The 20,641-nt window shown below is 37.2% G+C and overlaps 2 protein-coding genes across 3 annotated transcripts in view; both read right to left on the bottom strand.

Annotated features, from left to right (window-relative positions):
• LOC109074666 (zinc finger protein 883-like) overlaps positions 1–7,631 on the bottom strand; it is a 30,792-nt gene extending 23,161 nt beyond the window's left edge. Inside the window, exon 1 of one of the 2 annotated variants that reach the window (XM_042721194.1) lies at positions 6,968–7,631. In XM_042721194.1, the coding sequence (XP_042577128.1) occupies positions 6,968–7,133 (166 nt within the window). In that variant the 5' untranslated portion in view covers positions 7,134–7,631. The remainder of the gene's footprint in view (positions 1–6,967) is intronic. The other variant, XM_042721193.1, reaches the window with a different exon arrangement.
• A 5,277-nt stretch (positions 7,632–12,908) lies between these two features.
• Positions 12,909–20,267, bottom strand: LOC109098713 (zinc finger protein 501-like). The gene is made up of 3 exons (XM_042721219.1): positions 19,181–20,267; positions 18,202–18,401; positions 12,909–16,733 (listed from the first exon to the last, which is right to left on the bottom strand). The coding sequence occupies exons 2-3, from the start codon at positions 18,341–18,343 to the stop codon at positions 15,502–15,504; spliced, it is 1,374 nt and encodes a 457-aa protein (XP_042577153.1). The 5' UTR covers positions 18,344–18,401; positions 19,181–20,267; the 3' UTR covers positions 12,909–15,501.
• Positions 20,268–20,641: the final 374 nt, after the last annotated feature.

Here is a 20,641-nt window from a genome sequence, read left to right as displayed (position 1 = left end):
AGACAAGGGAATTCGGTGTTCACGAACTTCACGTGCTGTCTGCGACTGCGTGGCTCTGTGCGCCGACAGACAGACCAGTCTACATTTGGATGTTTAACATAAATATATAGCCTTCTGATACAGCAAAGACAACGTTGGCAGTATTGACAGCAAAATAGGCTACAGCGTTCTGTATTGACAGGGAGTTTTTTAAGCAGTATTTGATGAGAATTTGATGCACGTACTACGGAGCCCGCGGGACTTCACCTGTAGGAGAAAAAAAAAAAAATCAATCCGTGGTTACGGTTTTGCAATCCATCCCCTCAGTTTATAAACCGTGCTCATGAATTCTTAAACTGTTCCCTCGGTTTAATAAACCGTACCCACGAATTCATAATCTCTGTGCACGCTTTCGCAATCCGTTCCCACGGATTTGTAACTCACGGATTTGTGGCTCCGCCCCCACCGGCAAATTCATTTCTGTTTATTAAACATTATTTTTCATAGTATCCTATGAGACCATGATCCGCACTCACAAAATAGTCTTTTTAGCGTTCATTTTACATTAATCACCAATAGTACAATAAAACAAACCATATATAAAATAAACTAAAAAAAAATCCAAAAAAAATAATAGAAAATTCCCTGAAAAAAAAACAATGGTAAAAAGCAATGTTATAATAGGCCTAATTATTTAATAACAAAATTAACAGTGAAGCGTGCATCTAACTCTAGTAAAAAAGCTAGTAGCTAGTAGCCTATATATAAAATCACCTAAATAAGTCTTCATGTTAAGAATGAATAGTACACAAACACATTTCCAAAACTGTTAAAGTTATTTAAAAATAAAGCATTCATGAATTATTTTATGGCAAACATTTATACTGTCTTAAGTGCACTCATTTATTTAGCCTAAATAATAATAATAAAAATAACTATTATTATTATTATTATTATTATTATTATTATTATTATTATTATATATTATTATACAGATTATACATAAGAAACTTTTATCCAAAACGACTTACAAAATAGGAACAAATTACTCCAGTGTCAGTCACAATGCCAAGTTTATTGTACAATAATAATCAAGTTCTAAGATCATCACAAATTAAACAAGATTTTGACGCACATCTTTCTTATTAAATCATTGTATTTCACCTTGTACTACAATTGATAGAGAATCACTTAAGACACTTTGCTGTAGGCCTATTCCACATAATAATATTCAATAAAACTGGTTAAAAAACCGAAGGTACGGTTTACAAAATCTGAGCGCACGGATTGGAAATTCATGGGTACGGTTTATTAATCCGTGGGCACGAGTTGTTAAACCGAGAGAACAGTTAAAGAATTTGTGAGCACGGTTTATAAACTGAGGGGACGGGTTGCAAAACCTTCGCCACGGATTGATTTTTTTTTTTATCTCAAACAGGTGACGTGGCCGGCTCCGTAGGTGCAGATACCAGGATTTTCATTCAGGATTTCACTCTTTGTGATGTCTCGTTTTGCCGCGTTTATCTAGTACGTGTCTGCGGGGGCACCACAACAACAATCTGTGACGCTGTATAGGAACTCACTCGGCTAATAGCTGCCCTGATTGCTGCCTCCCGCTAGGAAATAAATTAATTACTCTTACAAATACAAAACGTCACTAAAACCTATAATTTTCACAATCATATTTAATGTTAAAATTTATTTGTCGGGGACCCCCCAAAACCCCCCCAGACCCCCCTCATTTCGAACCCTGATTTTAAGACCAAAACAACCCAGCTGATTTTTCTCAAAATAAATATTATTAATGAACAGGCAAACTTTGAGACTAGACAAGAGACTAGGTACAAAAATGTTAAGTTAAATCCTTCCGATTTAACACAAAAAGCAAACCTTGAATATGAGCTGTTAAATGTTTATGTGTTTAGTATGTGCGTGCGTGAGGATGATATATTTTGGGGGACAATTCTGTTTCTGTTTTGTGTATATTGTGTCAGTAACCTCTGGAATGAGTGTTTTATCATTACAGATGTGTTAAGTGAAATTTTACAGAAGTCCATAATTCTGAGTGAATCTAATGAAAAGAGAATACTGAACATGGGACGAGCTGTAAGTGGATTGGTTATCCAGCTCTGTCTGCTACTGGTAATAATGACTTATGTTGGCCTTTATGATGCTGATTTGAATCACTCTCTGGATTATTATGCTTAAGAGTGTTTATATGATTTGGATTTGTGAAATTTAGGATTGCCGTCCATAATGGGTTTAAAATCCATGCCTAAATTCAACTGAGGGTCTAAATTTTAACCAGTTAACACTTTGTTGTTCGAATGGTAAAGGTAAATATTTTAGACTTGACGGCAGAGAAGCAGTGACAGATTGGCTAAATCACTAACCAAATTATCCAGAGAGCACCCTCACATACAGAAAGGCTGGTGTGAAGACCAAGGAGTGAATACAGTTCATGTAATATGGGTTTGTAAGGAGTGAAATTATTTCCTTATGAAATGAATTCTTTGTGAAGCCAGACTTTCAGGAATTCTCGCATTGCAAATGCAGATGCACCAAAACAATTGGGCAAACAAACAGACAGGAAGATCTGGAAGAAAGACCATTTGCTCATTGGTAACTTCACCCCTCCGTCCCCCCAGGGCACATGGTCCAGGCAACTAAAAACTGTTACACTCACATAAAACATTTACTATATCTTCAGGATTCATGATTGTAAACTTTTCATGTTTGGTATCATTTTAAAGGTCTCTGTGCGATTGGTAAATTGGTCTCAATTTCACAGTAGTCACTTGTATTATAAGAAAGATTGAAAACTTTTGTAGAATTGTGTTCTGCTGAGGAGGGTGTGTGTCCCCCTTTAGGGGTCTGTGAGAATGTTTATCTCCAACCAGGTGTGACCCTGATGTGATCACGGGAACCTAAAAAAACCAAAAGGTCTTTTATGTTTTTACAGCTGATTTGAAGATTATTTGTTGTCTGGTCTGAGTATTTAAGGGAAGTGACAAAACACTACTGCGCGATTCTGTTGCCAGAAAGCCCGTAGTGTGGAGTGTATTTCATATGCTCCATACTATGTGTCTTCCTGAAGTCAGGTATACTATTATGTAATTGTGTTAAACACATTGTGCCTACAGAGCACACTGTATAGTTGTTTGTGCTACTACATGTACACATTGGCTAGTTAAGTTTATTCTCTAAAACACCTGAGTGCTTTGCTATGCATTTTAGACCATGTGTCTTAAATTAGGATAACTGTTACATGTGTGACTGTTAAATTTGTGTGCCTCCTGCATGGATCACTTGGCCGTTCCCAATATGGCTACAGTGTCTTTGTGCAGGAGCAAAGTTGCAACACAACTACAATGTGATTTACAATTACACTATCCTTTCTAAATTGGCTTCTAATTATTTTCATTATGTAATTGGCATGATACAATTTTACCTGACTGATAATAAATTGTTATATTTGATTTATTCTGCATTATTCTTAATTCATTATTACTAGTAGATTAAAGCAAAGGTATTACCTCAAATCTGTGTTCAGGATTGTTCATACGAAAGGTTTAATAGATGGAGCATGGGGCACATCAATTGAGTCCATTTCGATTTCTGACTATCACTGTCTTAAATAAGTTGCAGTTTTCGTAAATATATAAAAACTATACTTTTTGTACGAGTAAGCAGGGTGCGACCGACTTAAAGGTAGATATTTACCCTGCATCCAATGTTTAAGATCAGACTGACGAGTTTGTGTCCGGGAAGAGCATTCAATCGGCCGAAATGTTACTTCTAAAGCGATATCGGGTCTGCAATGAACGAATAATTGAAAGTATGGGATTTTCAGAATACTCAAATATCTAAATTAATAAACAATCGATATCTGTGATCAGCTTTTGATAGAAATATTGCCTAAATTTAACGATCACGTGAAATTGGAGTCAGATTAAACATGGAGCTAGACTAAAATTCAAACTAAATCCTGATAAATTCAGAAGCGCAAATAAAAGACCGAATACGCATTAAACCTTCGACCAGGCCGCTGGATTCCGCTTTTTGGGCTGGCGGGTGGATCCTTACAGGTTAAAAGCAAAAGGAGCTGTAAGGCTTTGTGGGTCCTCAAGGTCTGAGTGACGCAATAGTTTGGTTTATGTAGAACAGAGATAAGTTGAACAAAAACTTTTGGATCTGCTGGCTAACCCATTGGAGGAATACCGTAACAAGAGGTTTTAATTAAAAGAAATAGCACAGCAAAAATGAATGTTTAAACAACAAAATTGTAATAGGCTCTATGGAGCTGCTTATGAACACCTGTCATGTCAAATCAAATTAATATTGTGAACACTGACAGGGCTTTTTGATAATGTATACTGTTTCAAAATAGATTTACAGAAACTGAGGATGTCTCTTTAATAAATATTTGTTCGTTTAGAACTAACCAATAGTATTGTTCATTTAGTAATAGGATTGGAAAATCTGTCTGCTCTTTTTCAGTTTATAATAATTGAGTAAATTAATATAACTGCCAAATGACAAACATTTATGAAGGGTTTAATGTAAGCATTTCTAACTGACAAAACAGTATAAACAACACAGGAGACATATATATATATATGTGTGTGTGTGTATATGTAAAACATTACAATATAACATTTCTGTAATCTACAGTATATAGCCTACCAGTCAACAGTTTTTGAACAGTAAGATTTTTAATGTTTTTAAAGAAGTGTCTTCTGCTCACCAAGCCTGCATTTATTTGATCCAAAGTACAGCAACAGCAGTAATATTGTGAAATATTTTTACCATTTAAAATAACTATAAATTTAAACTGTAATTTATTCCTGTGATCAAAGGTGAATTTTCAGCATCATTACTCCAGTCTTCAGTGTCACATCCTTCAGAAATCATTCTAATATGCTGATTTGCTGATTATCAATATTTAAAACAGATGAGTACGTTTATTTTTCAGTATTCTTCGATGAATAGAAGGATCCAAAGATCAGCATTTGTGAAATAAAAAGCTTTTGCAACTTTATACACTATATCATTCAAAAGCTTAGAGTCAGTATAACTTTTATTTTTTTTTGGAAAAGAAATTATAGAAATTAATACTTTTATTTAGCAAGAATGCTTTAAATTGATCAAAAGTGATGATAAAGACATAATTTCACAAAAGATTTCTATTTCAGATAAATGCTGTTATATTTTTAACCTTAATCAGCACACCTGTTTGAAAAAAATCTACTCAGCTGTTTTCAAAATCATCATAAGTGTTTTTTGAGCAGCAAATCAGAATGATTTCTGACGGATTGTGTGACTGGAGTAATGATGCTAAAATTTCAGCTTTGAAATCTCAAATTACATTTTGAAATATATTCAAATAGAAAACAGTCATTTTAAATAGGTTAGTAACAATTTTTCAAAATTTTACTGTTTTGCTGTACTTTGGATCAGATAATTGCAGGCTTGGAGAACAGAAGAGACTTCTTTTAAAAACAACATTAACAAGCTTACTGTTCAAAAACTTTACTACAGACCAGTTAGGACATAAAGTAGCAGTAATGAATTAAAAGAATAAAATTTGTTAAAGTATTTTAAGATATTCGGTGCAAAACAAATTTGATTTATTGTGAAAGGATAATTCTACTTCGCGAGCAGCACATAGGCAACAAAAGACGCGCCCAAGAGATGATTCGCTCTGTGACTGGCTGAATGTTAGTTCACTCAAATCTAAGTAACAGATCAGAGAACACTGCCGGAAATATTCTTTGCTGGATCCAAAAAAAAAAAAAAAAAAAAATAGCAGGGTTCAGAATCACCTGTTTCTAAAAGTGCGGGGGACGTGTCCCCCCACCCCGGTTGCTACACCCCTGATGTGAACTGTGATGACTGCAAATGGATCCGTGGTGAAAGTCAAACTTAATAAAAGGGCTATTAAGTAATAAACAAGGAACTGGCATAAGCGGATTGAGTTCTGTTTCGCGGCTTTGAGTTTAATTAATTCTGTCTGTCTTTTTAATATCAAGCATTTCCCCTTTCTTTAATGTCTCATTCATTCACATTCCTTTATTAACACTAACAGTCTCACCCGCTGAAAGCTGCGTGGAAAAAGCGAAATTACCTATTATCTGTAGCTTATGTAGGCTCTGCGACAAATTAATCGCCAATCTCTAGTGATGTATTATTTTTTGTAATGGATCATTTGTTGGTAGAGATCTGGTGAGCCACATGATTTTTGTCAAAGAGCCAGGTGCAGCTCGCGAGCCATAGGTTCCCGACCCCTGGGCTAGGGCCTATATTTGAGACCTGTGCAGGAATCCAATCTACTTCATTCAACACTGTTTTGTTCTCTGTTGTTTTCTGTGACCATGCTCTTGATAAGCATTCATATAATTTTCACTAGCAAAAAAAAAAAAGTGCGGTGATGGTGATGACTTCAGCACCGCGGTTGGCAACTAATTACCGCAGTTATGCGGTAATGCGGTTATCGTCACAGCTACGTTCACACAAAGCCAGAGCTTTCCCAATCTTTTTTTTCTTGTCTCAAGAAATATCTGCGTCCACACAAAACCACAAAACGATGTAGTATACATGCAAGACCAGCATGTGCCGCTATAATTCTGCCACAGAGATACAATAAAAACGGAGAAGAAGAATTGGACTACGCACTTAAACCTTGCGTGTGGTATACAAACGAACGTGCAACAATACATTTATTAATCAGTGTTAATGTTAGTTAATAAAAAGACAATCGTTTAGTGTTTGATCATGTTTTTTGTTGACGTGACGTGGGCTGATGACCTCACCGTTTCAGAAAATATACGAATTCACTGTCCACACAAAAATGCAAAGGCGACATTTTCAAATTTATCCACTTTGGGACCCGGTTTAAAAAAAAAATATCTGTTTCACGCTCCCAAAACGCCGGATCCATGATGTACCACTAATATTCATTAAAGATGAATGAAGAATAAACACCAACCTCCTTGTTCCTCGTGAGATATGCAGGTTTCTGGTTCCTCGTGTTTTATTCTCCAGGTTTCTGGTTCCTCGTGTTTTATTCTCCAGGTTTCTGGTTCCTCGTGTTTTATTCTCCAGGTTTCTGGTTCACTCGTGTTCTCTTCACTCTCTTCTTTAACAAACTCCATCTTCACAGTAGTAGATCTCAGTTCAGATGATACTCCTCAAGATCAGAAGAAGTGCTTCAACACTTAGTCACGACTGTGAGGACGAGAATATTACGGGTATTTATTGACCTGATTCGAAAACTGTATTTTCTCTAAGAAACATGTCTAACCGTTTGTATTAAACCAGCATCACGACAAAACAACAGAGAGCGCGGTTAAACTAGTCTTCTTCCTCTGAGGTTTAATGGTGTTTGTCAAACAAACGTATGTGTTTAGCGCCACCCGCTGGACTGGAGTGTAGCGGCGAGAGGACGCAGCTAAAACAGAACGTTGTGAGACCGTCGCCAGTTCGTCGTCATTTGGGGCGAACACCGAACGGAAGTGAGGATCCCTATGCCCTACTCCCTTTGAAGGGCAGAGCCCTTTAAGTGAGTTATTTGAAGGGTGTAGGGCATTACTGTCTGCGCGTCCGAGCAGAATCCAGCACTACATCCATTGCTGAATGAATGGATAAATAAATATTTACTTAAAATTTACTACTTGTCTAATTGTGTCTTATTTTAAAATACTTTCCTTCCGTCAGCTTGGTGTTTAATACAAATAAATGGATCTAAATAAACACAATATAAAGAATATTTCCTGCCGCTATCATCTGATATAAGTTGTTTTGTGTTTGATGAGAAATAAAACCAAAAGCTGGAGATATTTTCAAAGATGAAGATGTGGTGTATTTATCAGTGTCTTTGCTAATATATATCGCTATAAACTGACGTGACAGACACCTCATTCTTTTGTTTCCATACACAGACATTTGCATAGATGGGCGAACATAATCACCTAATTTTCTAAATGAAGCCAATTACATTTGCATTAAGCACAGAGTTTGCACTTGTCTGTAATTTAAATTAATGGCTTACATTTACAAACTGAGCCTGCCATAAACAAAAATGAGTTTTGCCTCTATGTGATGATAAGAGGTAAATCCGGCCCTGCTTTTAGAAACACACATGAATTCAGTGCTTTTGAAGGGGTCCATTATGCTCTTTTACAAAGTCTTGATTTTGTTTTGGGGGTGTACTAGAACAGGCTCTCATACTAGGTTGTTCGAAAAACATTATTGTTCACTTATTTTACATTATTACAAAACTTCTCTCACCAGTCTGGCATGAATGGCTGGAATAGATCCTGTATCAAATGAAGGCCTGTCTTCTGAAATATGAAGTGTTGTGTGATTGGTTAACTGGGCCAGTGTGTGCTTTGATTGGTTAGCTGGGCCAGTGTGTGTTTTAGCTGAGCCAGTGTGTGTTGTGATTGGTTATCTCGGCCAGTGTGTGCTGTGATTGGTTAGCTGGGCCAGTGTGTGCTGTGATGTGTTAGCTGGGCCAGTGTGTGTTGTGATTGGTTATCTCGGCCAGTGTGTGATGTGATTGGTTAGCTGGACCAGTGTGTGCTGTGATGTGTTAGCTGGGCCAGTGAGTGTTGTGATGTGTTAGATGGGCCAGTGTGTGCTCTGATTGGTTAGCTGGGCCAGTGTGTGCTGTGATGTGTTAGCTGGGCCAGTGAGTGTTGTGATGTGTTATTCGGGCCAGTCTGTGCTCTGATTGGTTAGCTGGGCCAGTGAGTGTTGTGATGTGTTAGATGGGCCAGTGTGTGCTCTGATTGGTTAGCTGGGCCAGTGAGTGTTGTGATGTGTTAGATGGGCCATTTTTTTCTCTGATTGTTTATCTGTGCCAGTGTGTGCTGTGATGTGTTAGCTGGGCCAGTGAGTGTTGTGATGTGTTATCTGGGCCAGTCTGTGCTCTGATTGGTTAGCTGGGCCAGTGTGTGCTGTGATGTGTTAGCTGGGCCAGTGAGTGTTGTGATGTGTTAGATGGGCCAGTGTGTGATGTGATTGGTTAGCTGGGCCAGTGTGTGCTCTGATTGGTTAGCTGGGCCAGTGTGTGTTGTGATTGGTTAGCAGGCTCAGTGTGTGATGTGATTGGTTAGCTGGGCCAGTGAGTGTTGTGATGGGTTAGCTGGGCCAGTGAGTGTTGTAATGTGTTAGCTGGGCCAGTGTGTGATGTGATTGGTTAGCTGGGCCAGTGTGTGCTCTGATTGGTTAGCTGGGCCAGTGTGTGATGTGATTGGTTAGCTGGGCCAGTGAGTGTTGTAATGTGTTAGCTGGGCCAGTGTGTGATGTGATTGGTTAGCAGGCTCAGTGTGTGATGTGATTGGTTAGCTGGGCCAGTGAGTGTTGTGATGGGTTAGCTGGGCCAGTGTGTGATGTGATGGGTTAGCTGGGCCAGTGTGTCATGTGATTGGTTATCTCGGCCAGTGTGTGTTGTGATGGAAATGTCATGCCCCTTACCATAGCTGCCTGCGAGCTTTAGTGTAAATACTGCATCAAAATTAAATAAATTTGAGCATGATATAAACCCAGATGATTCTAACCACTCTAAGTTCTTCTGCCTTGGGAAAGCTAGCGTCTTCGACATAGTGATATAACACTCGCTGCTTTCTCTAGTGCAGCTCAACCAGGTCTCGTCCCATTTATCGAAATTTGTGATATCACAAATCCCAGAAAATATGAGTTGTAGTCCAAACAAGTGTTGTGATGTGTTAGATGGGCCAGTGTGTGCTCTGATTGGTTAGCTGGGCCAGTGTGTGCTGTGATGTGTTAGCTGAGCCAGTGAGTGTTGTGATGTGTTAGTCGGGCCAGTCTGTGCTCTGATTGGTTAGCTGGGCCAGTGAGTGTTGTGATGTGTTAGATGGGCCAGTGTGTGCTCTGATTGGTTAGCTTGGCCAGTAAGTGTTGTGATGTGTTAGATGGGCCAGTCTGTGCTCTGACTGGTTAGCTGGGCCAATGTGTGCTGTGACGTGTTAGCTGGGCCAGTGAGTGTTGTGATGTGTTAGATGGGCCAGTGTGTGATGTGATTGGTTAGCTGGGCCAGTGTGTGCTCTGATTGGTTAGCTGGGCCAGTGTGTGTTGTGATTGGTTAGCAGGCTCAGTGTGTGATGTGATTGGTTAGCTGGGCCAGTGAGTGTTGTGATGGGTTAGCTGGGCCAGTGTGTGATGTGATTGGTTAGCTGGGCCAGTGTGTGCTCTGATTGGTTAGCAGGCTCAGTGTGTGTTGTGATTGGTTAGCAGGCTCAGTGTGTGATGTGATTGGTTAGCTGGGCCAGTGAGTGTTGTAATGTGTTAGCTGGGCCAGCGTGTGATGTGATTGGTTATCTCGGCCAGTGTGTGTTGTGATGGAAATGTCATGCCCCTTACCATAGCTGCCTGCGAGCTTTAGTGTAAATACTGCATCAAAATTAAATAAATTTGAGCATGATATAAACCCAGATGATTCTAACCACTCTAAGTTCTTCTGCCTTGGGAAAGCTAGCGTGTCTTCGACATAGTGATATAACACTCGCTGCTTTCTCTAGTGCAGCTCAACCAGGTCTCGTCCCATTTATCGAAATTTGTGATATCACAAATCCCAGAAAATATGAGTTGTAGTCCAAACAAGTTGTTCATTGTAGTTTTTGCAAAGTATTTTCTGTTAAATAAAATATCTAGTTTTGAAGTGAACTTTGAGCTTTGTAATTCTGCAAATCTTGTTTATGCTAAAACAGCAACATTACAGAGTGACTAAAGTTGAAAAAGTGAAAAAGCATAATAGGACCCCTGAAAAAAAATGGTTGGCTTTAGTAGCTGTTCACCATATAGAACTATTTACCAGCTCAGGGTACTGACCAACCAAAGACAATTAGAGATGAAACAAACATGCACTTGTTTTATAAGAACAACCCATTTATTGTCACCACTCAACAGACTGTGTGGTTGTGGCTGTGAGTTTTCTACAAAATAAAACAGTGACATAAACATGAATATACATAATATATGTGATAATAGTGAAAATAAATTATAACAAACTGGCAATAACAGCACAATAGATTAAGCTTAATGGTTAAAAATGAACATTATTAGCCAAAAGATAGGTAGCAATACAAGGCAGGCTGTAATTCTTATCTTATACAACTGTAACTTGACACCTTATTAGAGCCATGCCACTTGTGTAGCACCACTCTGTCTAAGCTAGAGTTAGGTTTACAACAGTTTACCCCTTAAATATAAAGAAATGCAGCGAACCTTGATTCAAACTGGAACATAATTCGTACTAATAACAACAAATGTAACTCTAGCACTCACAAGATTGAAGATATGTATATAAGCTTATTAAGCATATTATTATAATACATTATTTGAGCTTCAAAAACGCTCTTCAGAAATCTACAGGTGACGTTACAGTCTGTGGTCTCAACATGTAGAAGGAGAGATTTAAGAGAGGTTAGAATAATAGAAACCCATAGCCTTTTTTACAACCCCTTTAAGTTTCAATTTCAATTTCAAGTTTATTTGTATAGCGCTTTTTACGATACAAATCATTGCAAAGTAACTTTACAGAAAATTAAGTTTCTACAATATTTAGTAGTAGCTAATCAGTGGTGACTGTCAGTTTATGTGTATATGGCAGAAATGTTCAGAAAAATCAATAAAAGACGTAAACAAACAGACGATTAACACTATTAACAGCAATTTTGCAATCAAACTTAGAGAAAAATGTGGTAGTTCTGTATGTTGTCTCTGGGTTAACATAATCTGAGGTCCTCTGAGGGGTTGGCATCATCTCTTCTCAGGTGTTCTGGATCCAGACTGGAGCTTGTGTAAATCCTAGTTACCACGGGATGTAAATCCAGCAGAAACAGAGAAACAAATAGAGACATAATTGGCGTAGCTGCTGTTCCAGCCAAGTAAAATTAATTAGTTTAACCCAAGCTAAAGAATAATAATGCGCATTTGATCAGATATAACTGCAGTCCAAAATTATGAGATGCATTATTTGAAGAGATTTAAACAGAGGAAGTGTGTCTGAACCCCGAACATTATCAGGAAGGCTATTCCAGAGTTTGGGAGCCAAATGCGAAAAAGCTGTACCTCCTTTAGTGGACTTTGCTATCCTAGGTACTATCAAAAGTCCAGCGTTTTATGACCTTAGGGAGCGTGATGGATTGTAGCGTGGTAGAGGACTAGTTAGGTACGCAGGAGCTAAGCCATTAAGGGCCTTATAAGTAAGTAATAATATTTTGTAACTGATACGGAAATTAATAGGTAGCCAGTGCAGAGACTGTAAAAATTGGGGTAATATGATCATATTTTCTTGACCTGGTAAGGACTCTAGCCGCTGCATTTTGGACTACCTGTAGCTTGTTTATTGATGATGCATGACAAAAACCTAGAAGTGAATTACAATAGTCCAGTCTAGAGGTCATGAACGCATGAACTAGCTTTTCTGCATCAGGAACAGGTAACATGTTTCGTAGCTTGGCAATGTTTCTAAGATGGAAGTCTACTTATTTGATCAGACTTACCTTTTCAATTTTGTCATTTTTATTAATGTACAAATATATATTTAGCATCAGTTTTAATATGTATAATTATAAATAATCTGATGTATTATAATGACTTAAACTGAAATAAAAATAATTTATTTTATTTTGGGTAGTTACCAAAACAACTTTTAAAACTTTAATTTAATCTTAATCTTTTAAATTTTCATTTTATGTTTATAATTCATTTTAAGCTCTATTTTAGTGGCTGAATTAAATTATTGAATAATTTAGTTGTTTTTATTAATATTAGCAAGAGTAGTATTATTAATATTAACAAACAAACAATACATTATATTAATAAATAATTATTTTAATATTAATAACAATATTATTGATATGAAATAATTTCATTGCATTATTGTTTAATAATGCCTGTTTATTTGGGCAGTTTTCAGTAAAGAGTGTTGGGATTCACAAGAAAAAATATATAGGTATAAAAATGATTTCTGCTGCATTATTATGTTGTTTATCTCATTTGAATATGAAAACACTGTGTAAAGTTCTGTACAAAGGAAACATTTTGTATTAAAAACATCTATAATTAAAAAATAACAGTGTATAAAAATCAAAGCGTAAATCAAATGAATATGTTTTCATTATGTGTACAGTATTCACTCTTCCAAATGTCTGGCTGAATGACAAGTCTTTCTTGTGTACATGGAGGTCCTTGTACAAGCAGTTCACCAGGGTCTTCACAAAGATCTTCATCCTCTCACTGAAATCAGCCATCATCATCACATCCTGCTTAAAATCTGTGAACATCATCCCTGTTCTTATAGAAGCAGCCACCAATAACTGTGAATGATTTCAGATCGGTTTCACTAACAGCAGTAATCATGAAGTTCTCTGAGAGATTGGTCTCACAGTAAATCAAATCCAGCCTGAGCTGCAGCAGTTTACATACAGAGCAAACAGATCTACAGAGGACAGCATCAGCACAGTCCTTCACACTGTCCTCAACCTCCTCCAGCTCCAGGAGACCTGTGTAAGAACGCTCTTCAGAGATTACAGCTGAGTGTTCAATACCATTCATGAACTCAGCCTCTCTCCTTCATCTACTCCTGGATAAAGTCTTCCTCACTAAGAGTCACAAACTGCTCTCCTCCAGCACCACGCTCAGCACTGGCTCGTGTATTGAGTCCTCTACTCTACTCCTGTACTCATGTGACTGTACTCACACTAATTCATCATCAGATCTGCAGACGTTACAGTGACTGAACTTATCTCAGGAGAGCATGACTCAGCTACAGACATGAAGTCCAGAAACTAGAGCTGTGCTGCTCTGATAACAATACATCCAAAACAAAAGAGATCATTCTGGACTTCAGCAGATCTACTCTAAAATCTACTTAAGGTATTCAGTCAAGAGCAAAGATTGGACTTACTCTTTTTCTTTTGTTGTTTTTTAATTATTAATGATACGGATTGCTACAGGTTTATTAGGCTGCTGTCACTTTAAGAACTAATGCGTAGATCCAGCATAATCACACATCAGATTTTCTCCAATATATCGCTTTACCTTAAAGCCAAACTCGAAATTGAGAATAACATTAGATTAATCACACAGCCCTAAAGTTCAAGACATATCTCACTTTTGGATTGCAAATAATAAAAACACATTATAGACAAACACCTTGATATTATCGCATATACAAACAGTTGGAAAGGTACAATCAGCTTGATAACTTTTCTGTAGCAATAATAAAAAAAACTGTAAGTGGTTTCTCATATTTTTCTCCAGTACTGAAAGCAGAACCGGTCACCAGATCAGAGCTAATCAACACTACAGTTTTTCATATTTTAGCCTCAGAGCTAGTTTAATACCGGGTTCAGATGCCATCCATACTTACAGAAGAATCAACTACAAATCCACATAACAGTATATCTTGCATCTGCATTTCTAAAATTCATCATAAGTGGAGAAATAATTTTTTAAACAACAATGAAGAACAAGTTAACAATAAAGCTAGGTGTCTCTTAAAAGAGTTACAGCCTCTTCTTCAGCTTCCTGAACAAGAACAGTTTGTAAAAATCTACTTTTCTTCATGAAAGTGTAAACAAACTACGATACATATGGGTTATAGAGACAATTGAACATAATATGAAACTCATAAGAATGCACAATGATATCATGAAGCAAAATGATATAACAATAAACCTTTGTGTCCATGTGTACCATAAGGTTTGATGATTGTGTGAAACTCTTCCCACATTGATCACAAGTAAATGATTTCTCTCCAGTATGAACTCTCATGTGCCTATTAAGGTTTCCTTTTATTGTAAAACTCTTCCCGCACTGATCACACGTGTTTTTCTCCAGTGTGGATCCTCTCATGTCTTTTCAGGTGTCCTGTCAGATTGTCTGTCTCAGCATTAATGAACTGCAGGTAAAGACGTGTGACAGCTCTGAATAATGATCCAGCAGTCCTACTGATTCAGTTTCTGCTGGATCTGTGATCATGTCTATAAGTTCAGGACAAATATAATGCAATATATAAACAAATCATCATAACATCAACATCAGATCATACTTGAGCTTCACATCACAGAAATTATGAATGAACTTCCACTGCTTCACGAGTCCATCATCTATTATCATGTTATTTTAATCTCAGGGTATCAGGAGAAACATTTACCGTCTGAATAGAGCCTTTGAGTTGATCTGAATCTCACAGTACAAGAGATACATGCATTATAAGACAATTGAACAGTATACTCATAACTTATAAAACTCACAAGAAAACACAATGATATTTATATCATGAAGCAAAATGATATAAAAAAATAAAACTGTGACATTGTTCTTTGGCGAGGCACTGTGAAAACTTTAGATAATGTTTCTTCATCATGTCACTTGTAATGTCTGGTTAGGACAGATTTATCCAGATGATATTTTATTGCTCGATACATTATTGTGTCACATTTGTTGAGGACGCCGCATCAGATCTGAAAGTGCTGATCTGATGATGATCTACATATTGTGATAGTTTTTTGTATGTCTGTGTAAAGAAGTTGATTGACTGAAACTCTTCCCACATGCAGTGCAGTGATACGGTTTCTCTCCAGTGTGGATCCTCTCATGTGACTTGAGATTTGATGAATAACTGAATCTCTTGTCACAGTGTGAACACTTGTAAGGTTTCTCTCCAGTGTGGATCCTCTCGTGCAGTTTTAAACACTTTGCTGTAGTAAAAGTCTTTTCACACTCAAAGCACATGTACTCTCTCACACCAGTATGTATTTTCTGATGTTCTTTCAAATGTTGTAGACGTGAAAAGCTCTTTCCACACGAATGGCATGAATATGGCTTCTCCTTTGTATGAACTCTCAGGTGATTCTTCAGGTATGAAGCTCTCAAAAATGTTTTGCCGCATTGATCACATGAGTACAGTTTCTCTCTAATGTGGATGTTCATGTGTGCCTTAAGGTGTGATGATTGTGTGAAACTCTTCCAACAATGATCACAAGTGAACGGTTGCTCTCTAGTATGAACTCTAATATGTTTCGTAAGGCATCCTTTAAGTGTGAAACTCTTCCCGCACTGATCACAAGTGTACGTTTTTTCTCCAGAGTGAATCCTCTCATGTGATTTGAGATTTGATGAATAACTGAATCTCTTGTCACAGTGTGAACACTTGTAAGGTTTCTCTCCAGTGTGAATCCTCTGGTGCTGTTTTAAACTGTATGCTGAAGTAAAAGTCTTTTCACACTCAAAGCACATGTACTCTCTCACACCGGTATGTGTTTTCTGATGTACTTTTAAATGTTGTAATAATGAAAAGCTCTTTCCACACGAATGACATGAATGTGGCTTCTCCTTTGTATGAACTCTCAGGTGATTCTTCAGGTATGAAGCTCTCAAAAATGTTTTGCCGCACTGATCACACGTGTGTGGTTTCCCTCCAGTGTGGATGTTCATGTGTAGCTTAAGGTTTGATGATTCTGTGAAGCTCTTCCCGCACTGATCACAAGTGTGTGGTTTCTCTCCGGTGTGAATTCTCATGTGAACTTCAAGATTGTATTTGCTTGTCAAACTCTTTCCACACTGAGTGCAGGTGAAAGATTCCTTGTCTCTTTTTTTCTTTAGATCTTTCTTTGGGTCTTTGGTTTGAGAGCAGCTCAAGAGTTTTTCTCCAGTTTTGACAGGATTTTTCTCCTCAACTTCACTTGATTTTTCATTCTGCTCATTTTCTTCAATTGACTCTGAAATTAAATTAAAAATTGTTATTTTTTTAGTAACTCGTTTAAAAAAAAAACACTGTGAAAGGACATAAATATTAACAGTGAAAATAGGGCTGGACGATATGACCTAAAATCAAAACATAAATTAATAGAACACTTTAACTCTATTATAATTATTGAATGATTATTTTATTTTTAACATTTGTTTATATTCTAAAATGTAAACTACATTTCATTAAATGAAATTAATATAAAACATCAATTTGTAAATGCACCAGTGTGCACACATTTTTAGTGTTTTAGACGTGAAGTGACATGCAGCCAAGTATGGTGACCCATACTCAGAATTAGTGCTCTGGATTTAAACCATCCAAAGTGCACACACACAGCAGTAAAAACACACCCTGAGCAGTGGGCATCATTGCTCAAGGGCACCTCAGTCGCGGTATTACCGGCCCGAGACTCGAACCCACAACCTTAGGGTTAGGAGTCAAACTCTCTAACCACTAGGCCACAACTTCCCCGACTTGTGTTTTATATACATAAGATACAATAAGAACACAAACAAAGAAACAAAGTAAATCAAACCGTCAAATACAATAAAACAAAGATACAAATGCAGAAAAAAATAATGCTTTCTTTTTTTCATGGAGATCTACTAACATTACTGTTCTGCAGGTGTGTGACGAGACACGAGACGATATATTTAGACGTTTTTAAAGACATCCTCAATGATGAAATATAAAAGGAAATTAACTGCAACTGCATTGTTTATTTCTCAACTGAAAAACACCAAAGGCAAAAAATGTATGTGCATGTTGAAATCAACTTTTACTAAATTAAATCAAACTTATATTTTAATGAATTCTATGCAGTAATAAACAACCATGAGCTGTGAATGATGTTGTTGTTTGATTAACATTGCTGGCCCAAACTTCAGAAGGTGTCTGCATGTATTCACACACATCAGATTTTCTCCCAGGTGTTCATGTTCACTTAAGACAGAATCTGTGTTTAAGTGAGTCTTGTCGTGCACTTTTGACATATTTTTGTGTGTATTTGATCGTTTGGACGCACCCGAAGCCCAAAGTGTACTTTGCTTGTCTGTTTTGGACCACACACACACAACTCAGCCTGGGGAAAAGCATCTTTTGTGTGGATTGTTGTGCTTTATCATGTTAACATGTCCCGCAATTTAACAACAATCACTGATTGTGCTGATTCTGACATTACTTTGGGCTCATGTTGAGCGCTCTGTAGCTCCTCTGAGAATAACTCAAATGCATCATAGACAAAAGTCCTAATATTGCTGCATATAAAACCAGTGACCCTTGCGAGATAGAAGTGTCCCTTATTGTTTGAGGCTTCAGCAAGATTATTCAACAGCTCTAAAGATTTTTTTTCCCATTACAATAAATCCAGAATTAAAACTGCCTAAAGCTTTATAACCTTCAGCCTCATTAATGAAGAATGAAGAATAACCACCAACCTGTTAGTTCTTGAGTATCTTCAGTGTGTTTGATTCTGCAGGGTTCTGGATCTCTCATCTTCTCTCTGTCCTCTTTAATAAACTCAGTCTTTACAGAGTTCAGCTCTTCCTGATGATTTGACGCTTGTCTTAACTTTAGCATTTATTGCTGAATTACTGAATGTGATCGTTGTGGGAGGAGCTTCACTGGACACGAATGTCTAAGTGAAAGAAGCAGATTCGCCAAAATCAACAATGAATAAAGCCAAAAAATAAATAATGTTATAGTCAGTTACTTAAAAAAATATATATAAATAAATATTTTAAGCATTTCTGTAGGTGAAGATGTCCTCTAAATTCAAATATTTGAAAAGGCAAAAGCCTACTTACAAAAACACAAATAAAGAGTATTGCCTCTTTGTAGATCATTATATTACTATATTAAAAGAAATGGTGTCGATACAAAGAGCACATTAGTTTAAAATGCTCACTCAGTAATACTGCAATCTCATGTGGCAATTCACACAATATATGCATTTCATAGCCACATGAAGAGATTTATAATATATTAAAAATCTGTTCAAATACAATCAAATAATCAATATTTCCCGCGTAAATCAATATAAAACATCAAAAACAACAATAAATAATTTTACCTAAGAAATTATAACCATGTAAAGTGACTATAACAAGTTTGATCTGCCAAAGATAAACGACAGAGAAATAACGTGAACTTGTTATAGGTTAGCATTCATTCCTTTCACAGACCACGAGACATTCAGTAACAGCAACATGATCACTCCAGACATCGAAACAATCATTCACACGAACAAACAAAAACACGTGTTCCTCTCATGCTTCTTTAAGTTAGCAAACGCAGAAACAGCGCCGTGCACGATTAAAACAAGGCAGAAACGACTTCGTATACTGTTGCATAAACATGCTGTGTAAAGTTTTTTTTAAAATTGTGTAAATATGTGAAATACTGTGAACTGCTCACCTCTCCTCAGAAGACTCGACGCTGACTAGTGAGCGCGCGCTGGTGATGACATCATCGCCGCGAGGCGGGATCTTCCAAAAAGCACCAAATATGTATGCAAATATATACACGATCGCTATAAACTGAAGCGACAGAGTTATTACTCCCATTCTTTTTTCTCCATACATAAAGACACATTTGCATAGATTGCACCCAGTTTGCGCTTGTCTATAATTTAAATTAATAGCTTAAATTTATAAAACGAGCATACCACAGCAGAAATAAGCCTTATTAATGAAAGTAAGGGGTCCATGTTTAATAATATTGTCAATGAAATGAAAATGTTAAATACAAAAAAAGTTTAACAGATTATTTCTCAGTTTTGCTCAATGTTTCCTCTGTATGTGCACAATAGCACATATAGTTTGCTGTGTTCATCCTAATGCTTTTCATCCAACGTTGACACATTTGTCCTTGAAAATAATTACAGTGCAGTGCTGGAGCCTGTTTAGTTAGTAAACCTTTCCTTTTTAAATGTAAAATACATTTTACAGTATTTGAATTGGAAGGATTTTCATGAGTTTTATAGAAATTAATACAATGTCACAATAAATATATTTATAAACATGCAACTTAAATATTAAATGTGATATATTCAGATGTAGAAGTATGGTGTCTGCGCAGGTGAGCTTGTTCTGCAGGAGAACGTCCTTCAGTTTCTCTCCTGAACGCTGAGTTTCTCATAAGATCTCCAGTGTGGAGCAGCATCTCTCTCACGTGATGGACGCTCTGCTGCGGCGCTCTGACCTGATGATGAAGGATAAAGCTTTACTTCTGAAGATCTGGAGAGATGATCTGAGACATAGCTGAGGAAATTAATTCAGAACAACAGAATCTCATCTGTTTCCTCTTGATCCCAGTAGATGAACTGTGTGAAATACAGTTTCTCAAGCGTTCTCCATTAGAGTCATGAGAATCTCAACCTCACTGAACGGCTCAGAGGGTTTCAGTTCAACATTCTGCTCTTCTGATCAGGAATCAAACACATGACATGAGTAATGAGTATCAATCCAGAATCTGCACTGGAGATGAGTGGAGTGTATTTATCAATGTCTCTCCACCTTTAATTCCTCAAACCAAGACCAAAATAACAGAATGCAGTCTTTCTCCTCTCCTCCTGTTTACAGAGAGCAGACGCTGCAGAGGAAAGCCCAGGTTTTCTCAGTGATCAGGAATGCTCTAATAATTAAGTTTCATGTCATGAGGTTCCTCACTGATGGCAAACAGCACAGTTATACTAGCAGCTTCGCTTCAGCAACAGTTTGATTCTCAGCCAGAAGTCTAACAATTCAATAGCTACACTCAAAAAAAACGCTGGGTTGAGACTGCTGGGTAGGACGCTGGGTTGTTTTAACCCAAGTTTGGATTGAAAATTTTGTCTTGATTATAACCCAGCGGCGCTGGGTTGGGAACGCGGATGTG

Source organism: Cyprinus carpio, chromosome B3 (assembly GCF_018340385.1).
Source record: "Cyprinus carpio isolate SPL01 chromosome B3, ASM1834038v1, whole genome shotgun sequence".
Lineage (NCBI taxonomy): Eukaryota > Metazoa > Chordata > Actinopteri > Cypriniformes > Cyprinidae > Cyprinus > Cyprinus carpio.
The sequence above is the reverse complement of the archived record's forward strand: the minus strand, read 5'-3'. Positions and strand labels throughout refer to the sequence as shown.

Bases quoted from the DNA above. Each gene is read 5' to 3' on its own strand.
- LOC109098713 (XM_042721219.1), bottom strand. From the start codon at position 18,343: ATGCTAAAGTTAAGACAAGCGTCAAATCATCAGGAAGAGCTGAACTCT. The intron at 16,734-18,201 runs GTTGGTGGTTAT...ATTTAATTTCAG, and splicing joins AGATACTCAAGAACTAACAG to AGTCAATTGAAGAAAATGAG.